Genomic DNA, 15321 nt, shown 5'->3' on the forward strand with positions numbered 1-15321 from the left:
TCCATGACGGTGTAATTATATATATGCTAGAATTGTATGGAATTGAGTGAAATAGGATAAAAACAATGGAATCTTTTGTTTATGAGCGTTTGATGAGTATATGATACTCATAAAAATGATTTGATACTAATAACATGATTTGAATGCAAAAACATGAAGATTTTTGAATGGTATTTAGTTAAATTTATGGAATATTTGGCCACAAGGGCATTTTGGGAAATCTATGGATAACTAAATGATGATTGCCATATTAGAAGTAAATGACATTCATGAACATGAATTGAGACTCTATAGATGATATTAGAACATTAATATGAAGGGATGCTAGTATCGTTCTATGTCTAGTAATTGTTTTGGCTCAAAGAGCAATTTAGGAAACATGAAATGGAATTGAGGATTCAATAGTTGGATTAAGTACTTATAATGGGATTAATGGTGATTTTATGTACTTGACAACACCTAATGATGTATTAAATGATTTGAGAATAAGTCATATTAGTTAAGGAGTATTATTGAGAAACTTGAACTCTTATACCTTTCATTGATTATTTGTAAGCATTATGAACTTAACATTTTTATTGAGGACTTAATGAATTAAGTTAAATGTTTTCACATTATAAAATGTTCTCTAGTAGTGATTGGAAACCTTTACAGGTGTTACAAATGGTTACCTAGAAAACCAAAACCAAAACCATTACATGTTTTACAAATGTTTGTAAGCATTATGAACTTAACACTTTGATCCGGGTGCCTCTGGACACAACCCTCATGGCCAGGCATGCGACCCGTGTGCAGGGTCAGAACCCTCCGCTCGACCAAAATCTAAACTTTAGTATTTTATTCATTACTTTTGCATACAGACTCGGATTTATGCGCGGTTTTTGCCTACATTCATATTTTTCCATGAGGATTTATTTGAAACAATAAAACTTAGTAATGAAACATATGAGTGGTAGTTTGATCATTTTAGTGATAAATAAGGAAAGGAATTAGAATAGGACTAGCTAACCTTCATGTGCATTTTCCTACTTTCGGGTACATGGAAAAATGATTTTATGATAATGAAATACCAATGCTTTGATATATGAAATGATTTGAAATGAAAGTGTTAAATTCTTTTGAAAAGAATGTTTTGAAAGAATGCCTAAAAAGTAAGAATTTTGTGAAAGCAAAGAGTGCTTTGGAAGAACAAATGTCATGATATGTGAAATGTGTCTTTTCAAACTGTATCTTTCTAGTAATTATACTAATATAAATGATGACATGAGTATTGATAATGGGGAATGTGAAAGATAAAAAGAAGGTAAAAAAGGCACAATAAGAAATCTAAAAAGAAAGTAAAAAGGCACAATGAAAACTATCTGGACCATGATGCCTCATAAGAGGTCTAGAGGAATCTATGGTGGTACCTCCCCTTTGATGTCCTGATTAGCATGATGCCTGGGTGGATTGAATTGTTCTTTCCACCTTGGTCTAGACTTAAGGGTACCTTAAGTATAAAAAATGGCAACGATTAAATACCGGAATTAGCCTTTAATGATAAAAGATAATGGAATGTGGAAATATGCATTTTAAAATGAAATGAAAAGATATGAAATGATATTTATGATGTGTATGAAAAGAGTTTTCGTTGAAAATGCTTGAAAATGTTTTATGCTCTAAAACTATGTTATGTTATGTATGAAAAGATTTTTAATGTAAATGCTTTGAAATGTTTTGGGTCACAAACCCATGTAACTCACGAGACATTATTGTCTTACATATCTATTTTTAGTGCCATGTATCCTAGGTTATATCAAAGGAGAAAGATGATAATTGGAAGTAGAAGTTAAGAGATAATGAATGGAGTAGAGTTTGTTAAGTTTTGTATTAATTATATTGATGTAATTCTTATTTGCTTGATACGGTTGTATGGATGCTTAATGGTAACACCCAATGTTTTAATTGTAAATATTTTATGGGATCGGGTTTTTATTAAATGTGGGTTGATTCTCAAAAGATATTATATCCATAGCTTTGAAAAATTTAGGGTGTTACATGAGATGGGATGGTGTTTGAGAGAAAATGAGGGAAAACATATGTGGGGTTTTCTTTATTTTTGAGTTGAAATAGTGATGAAGAAGATGATGTTGGTGGTTGTTGGGTTCAAATCTTATAAATCATATTTCATTTGATTTAATGTTGTCGTTATTTTAATGGTTTTCGTACTCGATCTTGATCGTGATCTTAATCTCATATCACTTTCTTGTTGTATCGACCTAAAACTTGGATGGTTATTGGGATACTTGAGGAAGACAATGTAGGGGGAATGGTGGAATGAGAGAGGGGCATGAGTTAGGTATGTGCCCTATATTTATGTTTAATAAAATTTTAATTTAAATAGAAGAAAACATAAAAAAAAATATTAGGAGGACAATTTAGTCTTTTTAATTTTCTGAGCAGCCAAATATACAAGGGAAGCAAAAGGACCATCTATCCAATTCTTTAATGGTTTGGATGCATTTGCTGAAAAACACAAACCATATGGACCATTTTTGCATTTTTGTCTTTCCAGTATTTGTAGTCATTTACGAATTTGACTATTTAACTTTCAACCAACACCCTCACCCTCAAGACATAGGCCACTAAGGTTGAGCGGTGTGGATGCTTTTATTATCATCAACATCCGATGTGGGCCACATGCTGACATCAAACACCACAAACTTTGTAGGCTTTGTTGACTGGAAAATATGTATAACTGAAAATGTGGCTAGCATTTACATCTCAACTAGTTGATATATATATATATATATATATATATATATATATATATATATATATATATATATATATTGTAATGACTCACAATTTAAGACTAAAAATTTTCGGTTTTAAATTAATAAAACTATTATCCAGAACATCATCATAAAAATCATGGTGAAAGAAGTGTATCAAAAACATCACAAAACATCAGAGTAACATAAAATGCGGAATGAGATGATGTGTACACTTCAATCATCCCGGGCTCTTTCCATTCAAACCAGATGTACCTAAAAACATAAACTAAAAACCGTAAGCACATGAGTTCCCCATAATACCACATTCCATATATAGTAAACATATAATGGGCCCCGCAGGACATAAAACCCCGTTCAGTATACAGATCTATCAGTTATCGGGCCCCAACTGGTATACATTTAAACACACAACACATGTAATAATAACAAAGATAAATAGCATATAGAATGGGCATCAGGTCCCGTTTGGCAAACATATAAACACATAACATATGCAAGGATCACACATACATCTAGCATCCTAAACATAATAAACCATGGGTCGGCATTGGTGACTTTGACCCGCTAAACACAGTGAGGAAGCTCACATCTAGCTACTGAAAGACTCAAATGAATCTTGTTTTGCTGGTCTAGAAAAATCCCTACGCTATCATCGTCAAAATAATATCCGATTAATAATTGGATCTCAACCCATAACCAATAATCTAAGCTACTTAGCCCATAATTGGGGTAAACGACCATTTTACCCTTTTTGTTACTTGGACCAAAACCAAGGCCCAACCCAATTACTCAAAAGAACTAAATCCTAAATGGCAACCTAAAGCTCAATATGGCCCAATCTCCCAGATTGGGCCCAAAACCTATCATGAGTTTAAATGCAAGGAAGCCCAATATACTAGTAAAAAGCCTAAATCAAAAGTCAAATGGCCCATCAAGGCCCAATCTTCTAAGTCCAAATCATGGCCCAAATTGAAAGTCCACCTATTGAGTATACGGGGCGTACTCAGCTCGTACGCTTAGCGTACTCCTTCCGGGGCCAATACGCGCATCGTACCAGCTGGGTATGCTCAGCGTACTCCCCAGATCACCAAGCCCTTCATTAAGCACTTAAACAGTTAAGATATTTTGTCAAACTCTCAGATCTGGTCCCTAAGGATGACTTAATACATAAAGTTGGCAACTTTACACCCTTGCATGGCTTAATGGGACTCAACACTAAAAAAGAAACTTAATAAAGCTCTAAACACTTGCATGAAGCACAATCTATCACACAGTTTGCGTTTTTATGAATGAGGAACCTCCATGGAGCTACAATCTAACATCCATTGCTTCTGGAGTAGAACAAAAGCTCAACTTTAACTTAAAATACTCAAAAAAAAATGCATAAATAACTCCATAAAATAGATGTAGCATAAATGACCATCAAGATGAGAGCTTTTTACCTCCAAAGTCTTGCAAAAGTGAAGGTAACTCTGGATCTACAAGCTCAATCTATTCCTCCAAGTGTTCCTCTTCTTCTTCGCCACAAAACACCAGCAAACTCACTTTTAAGCTTAAATCTCACCAAATGCAATTAGCATTTCGCTTTCAGGCTATAAGGAGTTGGAGGTTGGTTAATAAATGTCTAAGAGGTGGTTTAAGTCATTTAAATAGGGTGAAAACCCTAAAAATTAGGGTTTCCCCAAGCTATGCGTACGCCGAACATACGTGGGTGAAGTCGGCGATCAACACAAAGCTAGGTGATACGTGTGGAATACACTAGTTTTAATCCTACTAACTTAAACACAAAGACAAACACACAAAAGGCAGTGTATCTATCGATTAGCACTTTAGCTCAGGTAAGTAGGGTATCGAACACAAGGAACAATATACAATTAAAATAAATGATAATATTATCTAAATAAAAACAAGTAATAAAAGGGGGTTTCTCTAGTTTTGCAAGACTAGAAACTTAAGTAAACAAATAACACTCAAACAAAGACAATTAATAAGTAAAGAGAATAGAAGGTAACTAAATTCAATGATAAAAGAGACTTATGTTCAGATTCGGTTCACTCATTCTTATGGTTGATTTCATGGCAAGTGCAATGGATTAATATATCAATGGTTACTGATTTCTAATGTGATTAGGTTCATGTTCACTATTACTAATCCTTTAGCAAACAATTTAATTCAAACAATGGTCAAGTGATTAAACTAACAAGTTCCCTAATGTTTAGTTCGAATCAAGTAAGACTTGTAATATTAGTTAACTAAATTTGTCAACTCCATTAACTCATATGTGGTTGTTCATCGCACATGCTCACACATCAACTTACTTATTTCCTAGTTAACCCTAGGTTCATGTTCACTAATACTAGGCATACAATCTTGTTTCCACAAAACTATATGATTCAAGAAATTAAGAAGATGCTCATACAATTCAATAGACTTGATTATTCATAGAAAATAATTATCATTACCATGCAAGGATCTTTTAACAAGCTTAACAAGATAAATAACCAAATCAAATTAATCTAAACCACTCAATCAAACCATATTCATAAGATCATCTAGTCAAAAAAGAAGTATGAAGCTTTTAGCTCATAACTATTGCAAATAGCATCCTAAAATCAAAATCTAATGATTCAAACATGGTTCACACAAAATATTAAGATAAAAGTAATGTTTGTTTTCCTTTGATCTCTTCAAAATTGACTTCTAGGTTGAATTCTCGAAAACCACAACTTTAAAAAGACTTCTGGCCTCTAAAAATCATCCAAAGCTTCCAAAATTAGTTGGGTTTCAAATGAAAGTGATCCTATATATAAATTCTGAAAACAGAGCCAACTCGATGAGTTTTTGGGAAAAACTCGTCGAGTTTTTCTTTTAAATTGCGTGTAAGGCAAGTTAGCATCAAGAATCGTGAAACTTCTATTCAACTTGTCGAGTTTGAGGCAACTCATCGAGATTGATTGGAATCAACATTTTCTCAAAACATGAAAGTCATCCAAAATTGTATCTGGTTTTCAGAACATTTTGAATCTCGTCAATCGGAGTTATGATTCATGAGATATGGCCAAAACACTGACGATGGATCAACCTGTCCAACATCATCCTTCTTTCTTCAAAATCCAAGATCCAAGCTTCCAATCGCCAATTCTGCTTCCTTTTCCTGCCGAACAGGTATTTATTGCTTAAATGAAAATTTAAAACTAATTAAGCATCTTTTGTTCATTAAATGAGATAAAATCAACATAAAGAATTAAGATAATGCATAAATTTAATAAATAAATATGTCCATATCAAAATACCCCACACTTGACTTTTTCTTGCCCCCAAGCAAAACTGAGTTTTATCCCACTAGTATCATATAAGACAATTCCAATCAAACCCAACCATCATGACAAGACCGCAGCGCATGCAATTGTGTCTAAAAATTTTCCTAAGGACCCCCCTAATCCTAAATACTTACAATCCTCATAAACACTCGTCCACTTATTTTGAACAACTTTCATTTTATGCATCCCTCCGAATCCATCCCCAGAAAACTTTCTTAACCTCAAGTCATTTTTTGTTAAATTCCCAATCATACATATGGTAAAATGTGACATCCCCAATTTCACGGACAAAAAAGACCGGTTTAATTTATGCTTTTAAAATAATTTTAGAGTAATCCTTTGATTAAAAGAGTGGTGGAATTTGTTCCCAAAACACAATATGATAAATTAAAGTTTATCAAAAACATTTCTTAAAGAAATATATTTTCATTATATAACAAAACTCGAGGTGTCATGTTCCGATATAGACCAAAAGCATAAACAATACAACATAGACCTTATAACAGTTATTTACAACTACTGGTCTATAAACAAAAATATCTTTACAAGTTGTCCAACGTATTCTCTCTCGCCACTACCTGTAATATAAAGAAACTGAGTGGGTCAGGCTTGGGAGCCTGGTGATCATATACGGTTTTCAACCCACAATAAATAATTATATTTAATTTCACCAACCAACAATAACCCGATTACCCATTCCCGTTATCCTCATTATACGTCCCTAAAACAACCATTACAATGGACCTAATCTAGGATTTTTCATCGGGATGGACACTACTGCAAAAGGGATTCCTCAACAATAAATGTCCTAAAGGCAACCATGAGGGGGATAGAGTACACCGGTGAACACATCGTTCACAACACCTACAGGTTATGAATGTGCCAGCGTTCCACTGGACTGTCTAAAAAGAGTCTGTGGTCGTCATTCATACTCTGCTAGATGACTAGATCAACAACAACATTGAGGCCTATCATCATTTTATTTCATCACACATCCACTATCTACCCATGTTCTACCCAACACCTTAGTGTGTGTGTATATATATATATATACACACACACACACACACATACATACAGCATAAAACATGTATAAAACATTCAATCAATACTTATTTCAAATAACACATAATATATACACACATAGCACATATTATATGGAAAATCTTTTCTTCTCGGGATCTTCGGGGCTTCAGGACTTGCTTCGGGTGTCGGGATGATATCGGGACTTCAGGGGTATTTCTTGCAAAATAGAAGAAAGAAAAAGGGGTGAAAGAAATGAAAAATAGCAACAAATATGGTTGCCCTCGCATCTTATTTATAGGGTGGGTCTGGCCCCCGAAGGCAGCGCGTTCCTTGAACGAACGCAACGCGTTCTCGAACGCAGTGCGCTCCTTGGACGAACACAGGGTGTTCCGGTGCGTCATTGCTTACCGAGCTTTGGAAGTGATGGGATATGCGACTAGAGGGCGACGTGGCCAATCCGAGGCCGGGTATTGCGAACACGGGGCGTTCCCCTTCTGAACGTGGGGCGTTCCCTCCGGATAAGCTTCAGATTTTATTTATTTATTTATTTTATTTAAAAACTTCAAAAACTAATATCTTTTGTATACGAGCTCTATTTTCGACGTTATTATATTATTTTTAGTAGGCTGGGACAGGAAAACTCTGTTAGAAATTCATAACTTCTTCATATGGTGTCAGTTTTTCTCTGTCTTTTTACCGTTAAACTACTATTAACGAGATCTTTGATTCTCGTTTAGATTGTTCCAACTAGAAATCACTCAATCTCATATTCGAACTTTGGGCTGCATACTGCTAAGTCGAAACTTCAAAAAATCATAACTTCCTCATACGAAGTCAGATTTAGACATTCTTTGTATGCACGTTTCGGTTTAATGTATTATATGACTTTCGTTTAGATCACTAGGGCTAAATATCGTTCCATCGTAAATTCACTATTTATATTTCTCGGTGCCATGCCGGTTCCATCACGAAACTTCGACAGGTCATAACTTATTCGTTATAACTTGGATTTCCGCATTCTTTATATATTCAGAAACCTTGTCACGACCACTACAACTTCCTTCATAGATATTGGTTTTATCTAACATTTTATTTTATCGCTTATTTTCATCCTTAATTCATTTAAGTCACCCAATTAAGCATAAAACACATAATACTCAAATAATATATTTTTATTATTTCAAAACGAGTTACAAAGGTTAACCTAGACTATTACATGAACATTAATGCCTAGCCTAGAAACATGAGCGTTACATAAAATAACCTAGAAAAGAAAAATACAAAAAAATAAAAGACCTTATAACTTTTTGTCTTGAATCTTTGCTGCTTTGTAGCTCTTTCTTCATGTCTTCATACTTGTAGATTCTTTCAATTTTTCAGCACTCTTTTTTTCATTTTTTAATCTTTTTTTTTTTCAAACTCATTTTTTTTTCACTTACAATAAAAACCTAGAAAAACATATGCGTAAGCAAGGGGATTCAACTTTGTACTTTATTGATTAAAGACATTAGTCTCATGTGCAATGACTACTTAAGCTTTCCTAGATATATTTCTGCTACACGATGCTAAACATGTTGCATCCTTCAAACTAAGCGATGTTGTGTTTTTGTTCCATAGTTTCAATAGAATAAAGGGGGCCACAAATACATTATAACGTATATTGACTCAACTAAACATTTAGGTCCTCATAGAATCATCAAAAATAATACTAGCATGTAATCCTAATTGCTTATACCAAAATTTTCTAAATTAACCATAGCAATTTTTATGCAATTTTTTTTTAAAATTAAACCAAGGATTCAAATTTGACTAATGTAACCAACCCCCTACCCCACACTTAATTTACTCAATGTCCCCATTGCATGTTATGCATGATAAAGATCATATAAGTAAAGAGAGAATTGGAACAGACTCCCCTGGGATAGAATTTGCGAGGTTGATCTTCTTCTTTTTAAGCTCCATCTTCAGCTGACTTTGGCATGGGAACAGCTCATCCACGCCTTGGGTGTCATATCTCTCGCATGGTTGACAACTATAAACCACATATACTAAAATATTTATTAGAAACAGTTTTTATATGTAATGTATTCAATATATTAAAGTCTCATTAATTTTAATAATTCAAATTTTTTTTGATTTTTCTTATAAATTCAAAAATTTCAAATTATTAAAATTTCAAATTTATTTATTTTAATTAAACTAATATAATACATGGATCTTATATTCATTAAAAAACTAGTTTATAACCCGTGAGAACCACGGTTATAAAATTAATTAAAATTTTAAAGTAAAACTCAAAATTATTAATTAATTATTTTAAACAAATTAACAATTAAGAGATTTTTTAAGTTATATAAATGTTAATCATTTATTTAAAAAATATATGAAATTATATCATTTTATAAATTGTATTAATTTTATTTTAATTTTTATTCTAATGTTATTCATTTAATGTAATTAAAGAAGAAAATTTAAAATTTAAAGTTTGAAATGGAGTTGACAAATGACATATATTAATTTTGGGTCATAATAGGATAAAACATGACAAAAAAAAAATAAATATACATTAATTAGAAAATGAAATTTGTCAAAAAGAAAATACAATTATCTTTTTAATAGAATAAGGTAAATCTAAAATAAACCATTTATAGATAATCGATATGGTATATCCTGTTTCTATTTCCCGATTGTTTTTGGAGTTGTGCAAGATCCGTTGAAATGTCTTTTTCTGGATAAAATGTCGACACTTATTCATCTTTAATATTACTCTACTCTGCTCCGTCGGAAGTCGTCGACTATTCTCCGGCGACTTTTATTGCTTTGGTTAGTTAAAATTCGTATCAGTTATTGGTTGAAACAAGTCGATTTTGATGTTTTCAGATCAAATTTGCTTTTCAACTCTAAAATTTCTATCAGCTCTAACATATCGTGTAAGATTGGTCAATCGAACCTCATATCAGGCGATATTTGGTATAGAAATTGATTAGATAAGTTATCGGAAAACCCTCGTTCAGCAATGTGTCGATTTCTTCATTTTTGATTTTGATTTTTTGGGTGCTAATTGAATTGAATCGGAGATTCGGAGGTATGGGGTTCGAAGAGACGTTTACGGCTTATTTAGTGGGAGATGAAGGGAAGGATCCAAACAAAAGCTGTCATTTTGAGTACAAGAAGCTCAAGAATGATTTGAACTTTTGCAGGCGTCATAAAGATACTGAAGCTTCAACTGATTCTCATGGCGATGGAAACTCCGAAGATGATCTCAATCAAATTGTTCCTCATCAATCCTGCCATCGTAAGTTTCCTTTTCCTTTTGTTCTTTTTATCATCAATTAAACCCACAATTATATACTGTATGTGTTGTTATTATAGGGTGTGAGGGGATATTCTCTGAATTAACAATGGAAGCTACCATGATATCTGATAATTTCAGTTTCAGAGTCAAGCAGCTTGTTCATCTTCATTTCACTCCAGGCATCCAAAGATTCTTATGTTGGTTATTTCAATGTTTCAAAGATGATCACGAAGCACTTGTACACAAAGGATTGACGCTAATCCAATTTGTTGTCATGAATGCTATCGCACTCAGAAAGATTCTTAAAAAATACGACAAAGTAAAGCCAATATAATCACTTCGTTTCAATTCTTGTTCTTGAATCTTGATTTTATATTATATGTCTCTGTCTATCTATCAAAACAGGTGCATGAATCTGCAAGTGGTATGAACTTTAAGTCCAAATTACAAGCCAAACACTTGGACATTATGCAATCTCCATGGTTGATTGAATTAATAGCTTTCTATATGAATCTCAATGGGTCAAACAGTTTGACTTCTGATGAGCTTTTTGGTCAACTATCTTATGATCTCAACATGCCCAATGAAGAGTCTATGCAACTAACTCTTACACTCGTAGGTTCTGAAAAATTGGAGTATAGTCTCACGTGTCCTATTTGTTTGGTATGTTTGAAAAATAAACATTTAATTTAATTGCGAAATCCATTAATTAATGTCTTTTTATAAAATGGTGAATTCAGGACATTGTTTTTGAACCATATGCGTTGAGTTGTGGACACATTTTTTGCAAGTCATGTGCTTGTTTGGCGGCTGGTGTATTGATCATTCAAGGGTTCAAGTATGCAAGCCCAGGCTCCAAGTGTCCAGTTTGTCGAGAGGTTGGATCATGGATGATGCTATAATGAGCAAAATCTTTTTTTTTTGTGTATATAATTATTTTAATTAAAAAACATGGACTAATATTTTATATTTAATTATTTAATATGGTAATGGTGTGGTTTATTTATTTTTTATTTCAGAGTGGAGTGTATGGTAAATCAGTGTGCATGTCTGAACTAGGTTTGCTCTTAAAAAGAAGGTAATCTTTGAGAATTCCATACCCACTCCATAAAATTACTTTTCATAATATTTATCTATAACACAAACGCTAGTTAAAAACATCGAAGAAGACAAATAATTCCTTTCACCAATGCACTAAAAAGATTGAATCATCCGATTTGATACTTTGAATAAAGTAATTTAGCAGGTTATATGCATTAAAATTACAATCTAGGTATCCAATTCTTTTTAAGCTAAATAATTTAATCTATAGATAATATAACATAAATTAACCCATTAATAAACCTAAAAGTAATATTGTTATCTAAAATGTAATCTTAATTTATTAGTAACCGGATTGATATCATAAACTTATAACGTCTCTCCTATGTTCTTAAAATAGAAATCGATTAAGACTATGTTTAACAGACTAACTGAAAAGTTAGCTGGTAGCGGATAAAAAATGATATTTCATAAAAATTAATTAATAAACTAGTTGGAAGTTTTAAAATGATATATATATATATATATAGAAAAATATGTTTATTATAATTAATTAAGGGTACATACGAGAGAATTTGGAAAAAAAACTCTATAAGTTGGTTGAAAAGCTATTCTGAGTAGTTTCTTTTTTTAAAAGCTAGCTTATCATATATTTTTTAGCTTGTGAAATATGACAATCTAAAAAAGATCGAGAAATAAATTAGTTGCGAGAAACATAACATAAGGTATTTTTTTTACATAAAATTTGCATAATGATAGATCAATGGATGAAACTGTTAGCTTAGGTTTGTTGCATTTAATAGCTCAAGAATAGCAATGGCCAAAGGTTTGAGATACTTGCATAATATATAATCTTATCATGGTTAATGTTTTTGGTTATGTAATATTTATGGTGTTAAATGTTATATACATTTTTTAAAAGTGATTCTTTTATTTTTGATATCTCGTACACTAGAGTATAAAAACAACCTAACATTTGGGGTATCTGTAGGTATAAAGATGGATTTAAGAAGAGACTGATGGAAGAGCGAGAAAGAATATTAACCCAAACTAAAGAATATTGGGAGTTGCAATCAAGTTATTTGATGGGCTTATGACATTTCAGCGTGCTCGATTTTTTGGTGTTTGTTCGCAAGCTTTATTGTGTACAAAAGTTTGTTATGTACATAAAAACTTTGTATGTAGAATAAATAGTGTTGAAGTAACTGATATAGTTTAACAAATGAATTGAGTTATATTTTCATTAATAATGACAATCTTCGAAATAAAAATCTTGTAGATAGGCTAAGGATCCATTCAGGAATTGCATTGATAGAATTGTTTGATTTTTGTGATGCCTTGTAGCCTAGGAGATTGCTTGTTGTGTGCTACCTGTAGTTTATACTGATACTACTAGTTGTTAAGTATATGTTTCATAGTTGTACATAATTAGTATTTTATAGCCTTAGAATGTATGATTTAGCCTTACTTTATGTTCCTTGTTTAGTTGTGATATGTGCTCAGGCTGTCGGGTCTTGATGTCTAAGATTTGGACTAGAGATCTAGAAGTGGTGTCGTTAGCGAGTTCCCAGTGAGGTACCTAGCTGCAATCACAACAACGTTGTTAGAGTTTCCCTAGGTATTGTGCCACGGGAGCAAGCTCCGACGATCAAGTTAGATCAGGTGGTAGATATTTTATGGGTCTTCCTAGCTAGAGAGAACCATCTTGGCATGTTGGGTGTGTGTTTGGCCATAATGGAGGCTGATCTCCCAAGGAGGGAGATGCCTGAAGGTGAAAGGGTCCTGCTCCATGAAGGAGGTCATGTTCTATTTATATGGGACAATTAGGACAAGGGAGAGCTAGGTCAGGCCTTGGGTCAGCCCAACTCAGGCCCAACTAGCAATGAGTTGAGTAAAGCTGCCTAGTGGTGCCAGGTGAGCTCCAGGCGCGACTTGGAGGCCCGCACCAGGCGAGGCCGATGGGCTGGTGCCACACAAGGCTGATAAGCGAGCGTCAGGAGAGGGCTAGGCAAGGCTGGCGCGCCAGAGTTGCCTAGGCCATGTTAATGGACATGCTACCAAAAAGTCTGTAACATTTACATTTCAAGTATTTCCCCTTTTGCCATTAACTTGAAATTCTTCCATTTTGGTCCCCAACCTAGTACGTTGGGCGTACGCTAGGAGTACGATGGGCGTACTGGGTCGATATCTTGATCGCGGAGGCACCCACGTATGCAGGGCGTAACACTATCTCGGACAAACCCTAATTTTTAGGGTTTAAGCCCTATTTAAACACCTTAAGCTGCCCTTGGACCTTCTTGTGACCAACCTCCACCTCTCCAATTTGTAACATCTCGAAAATCTCAGGGTAAAATTTCATTTTTAAAATAATGAAAACACTCATTTATCATTTATTCAAACTCTTAAAGGTATTTTATAATAAAAGTAGTTATCAGAGTACAATCCTAAAATCTCAAGGTTACGGAAAATATAGGTGTATGAGCTGCGATCAAGCCAACCCTTCCCTTTCGAACTAGAAGTACGTGAAACTATAAACAACAATTGTAAGCAAAAGTTTAGTGAGTCCCAAAATAGCACATAACATACAACCACGGAATACCATGCTACATACATAAGGTTGCCATGGGCTACCCCTATGGTCTTTACCTAGAATGCCATGAGCTACACACCTGGTCTGATATCTAAGTGTTATGGGCTACCCTCATGGTCTTTATTTAAAATGTCATGGGCTACCCCCATGGTCTAATATCCAATTGTCATGGGCTACCCCATTGTCTTTACCTGGAATGCCATAGACTACTCCTATGGTTTGATATCCAAGTGTCACGGGCTACCCCCAGGGTCTTTAGACAATTAATTGCATAACAAGTGCTAATCCACATGTCAGATAATGGGTCAGCATTGGTGCCTTCGAACCATTGGTATAGTGAGGAGATTCACCTCAATCCAAGATAACCGAATACTCGAGCCGCTGCTGCCGGAATCCTTGCAATAACATCAACAAATATATTTCATCAATAATCAGATCCCAACCCAATCAAGGATTCTAGACCAATAACCAAAGCTTCATGGTAAAAGTCTACTTTAACCTTTTTCTTTACTTACCAAAATACAAAGACCAACATCATAAGTCTAATCCCTTAAATGACACCACATGGCCCAATAAGGTCTAAATATACAAATTGGGCCCAAACCCATCATGGGCCTAACCAGAAAAGGCCCAATATCCTAAAAGTCCAAAATAACCAAAGGTCAACCCTGGACATATTTCTGGTCAATGATTCTTGGTCAACAAGTCAACATTTCAAGAAAAGTCAACCAGGCCGAGTACGCCCCTGCGTACTCAGCTGATACACCCAATGTACTACCTTTGGGGCTAGTACGTGCAGCGTACAAGATGGGTAAGCCCAATGTACTTCCTTGAACCCCATCCTACTCCATTATACACTTAATAACGTAAGCCAAAACGTCCAATGCTCAGATCTAGTTCCAAAACATGCCTTAATCCATAAAGTTCCTAACTTTGAGCTTTTTCATGGCTTAATGAGTCCCAAATCCATGTTCTTACTTTAAAACTTCATCAAAGAGGCTAAAAAACATGCATTAGTTGATATCAACAATCAAGATCACATTTTTATGCATTTGGGACACCTAACACATCCAGATCTAGTGTCCAAACCCTTAGGATAAGCTCAAACTCATAAATACAAGCCAAATGGACCAAAAGCCACCCCCAAATAAGATCTAACCAAAGAGATGTCAAGATCAAATCTTTTTAACTTCAATAGATTGCAAAACATGAAAAACTTATGGATCTATAAGTGGCCCTCTAAGTGATGATTCTTAAACAAGCTCCAAACTC

General features: G+C 34.0%; 1 protein-coding gene across 2 annotated transcripts; it reads left to right on the forward strand.

Moving 5' to 3' along the window:
* The first annotated feature begins 9802 nt into the window (after positions 1–9802).
* On the forward strand, positions 9803–12709 carry LOC145003377 (putative E3 ubiquitin-protein ligase BAH1-like). 2 transcript variants are annotated; one of them, XM_078962506.1, is made up of 6 exons: positions 9804–10418; positions 10496–10737; positions 10824–11081; positions 11159–11296; positions 11438–11496; positions 12451–12709. In XM_078962506.1, exons 1-6 carry the CDS (start codon positions 10211–10213, stop codon positions 12554–12556), a joined length of 1011 nt encoding a protein of 336 aa, XP_078818632.1. In that variant the 5' UTR covers positions 9804–10210; the 3' UTR covers positions 12557–12709. The 2 variants fall into 2 exon arrangements, with proteins under 2 accessions (XP_078818633.1, XP_078818632.1); XM_078962507.1 differs by lacking the exon at positions 11438–11496 and having other exon boundaries at positions 9803–10418.
* Positions 12710–15321: the final 2612 nt, after the last annotated feature.

This window comes from Lactuca saligna, chromosome 6 (assembly GCF_052625555.1).
Source record: "Lactuca saligna cultivar CGN05327 chromosome 6, ASM5262555v1, whole genome shotgun sequence".
Lineage (NCBI taxonomy): Eukaryota > Viridiplantae > Streptophyta > Magnoliopsida > Asterales > Asteraceae > Lactuca > Lactuca saligna.

Bases quoted from the DNA above. Each gene is read 5' to 3' on its own strand.
- LOC145003377 (XM_078962506.1), top strand. From the start codon at position 10,211: ATGGGGTTCGAAGAGACGTTTACGGCTTATTTAGTGGGAGATGAAGGG. The intron at 10,419-10,495 runs GTAAGTTTCCTT...TTGTTATTATAG, and splicing joins TCCTCATCAATCCTGCCATC to GGTGTGAGGGGATATTCTCT. The intron at 11,497-12,450 runs GTAATCTTTGAG...GGGTATCTGTAG, and splicing joins GGTTTGCTCTTAAAAAGAAG to GTATAAAGATGGATTTAAGA.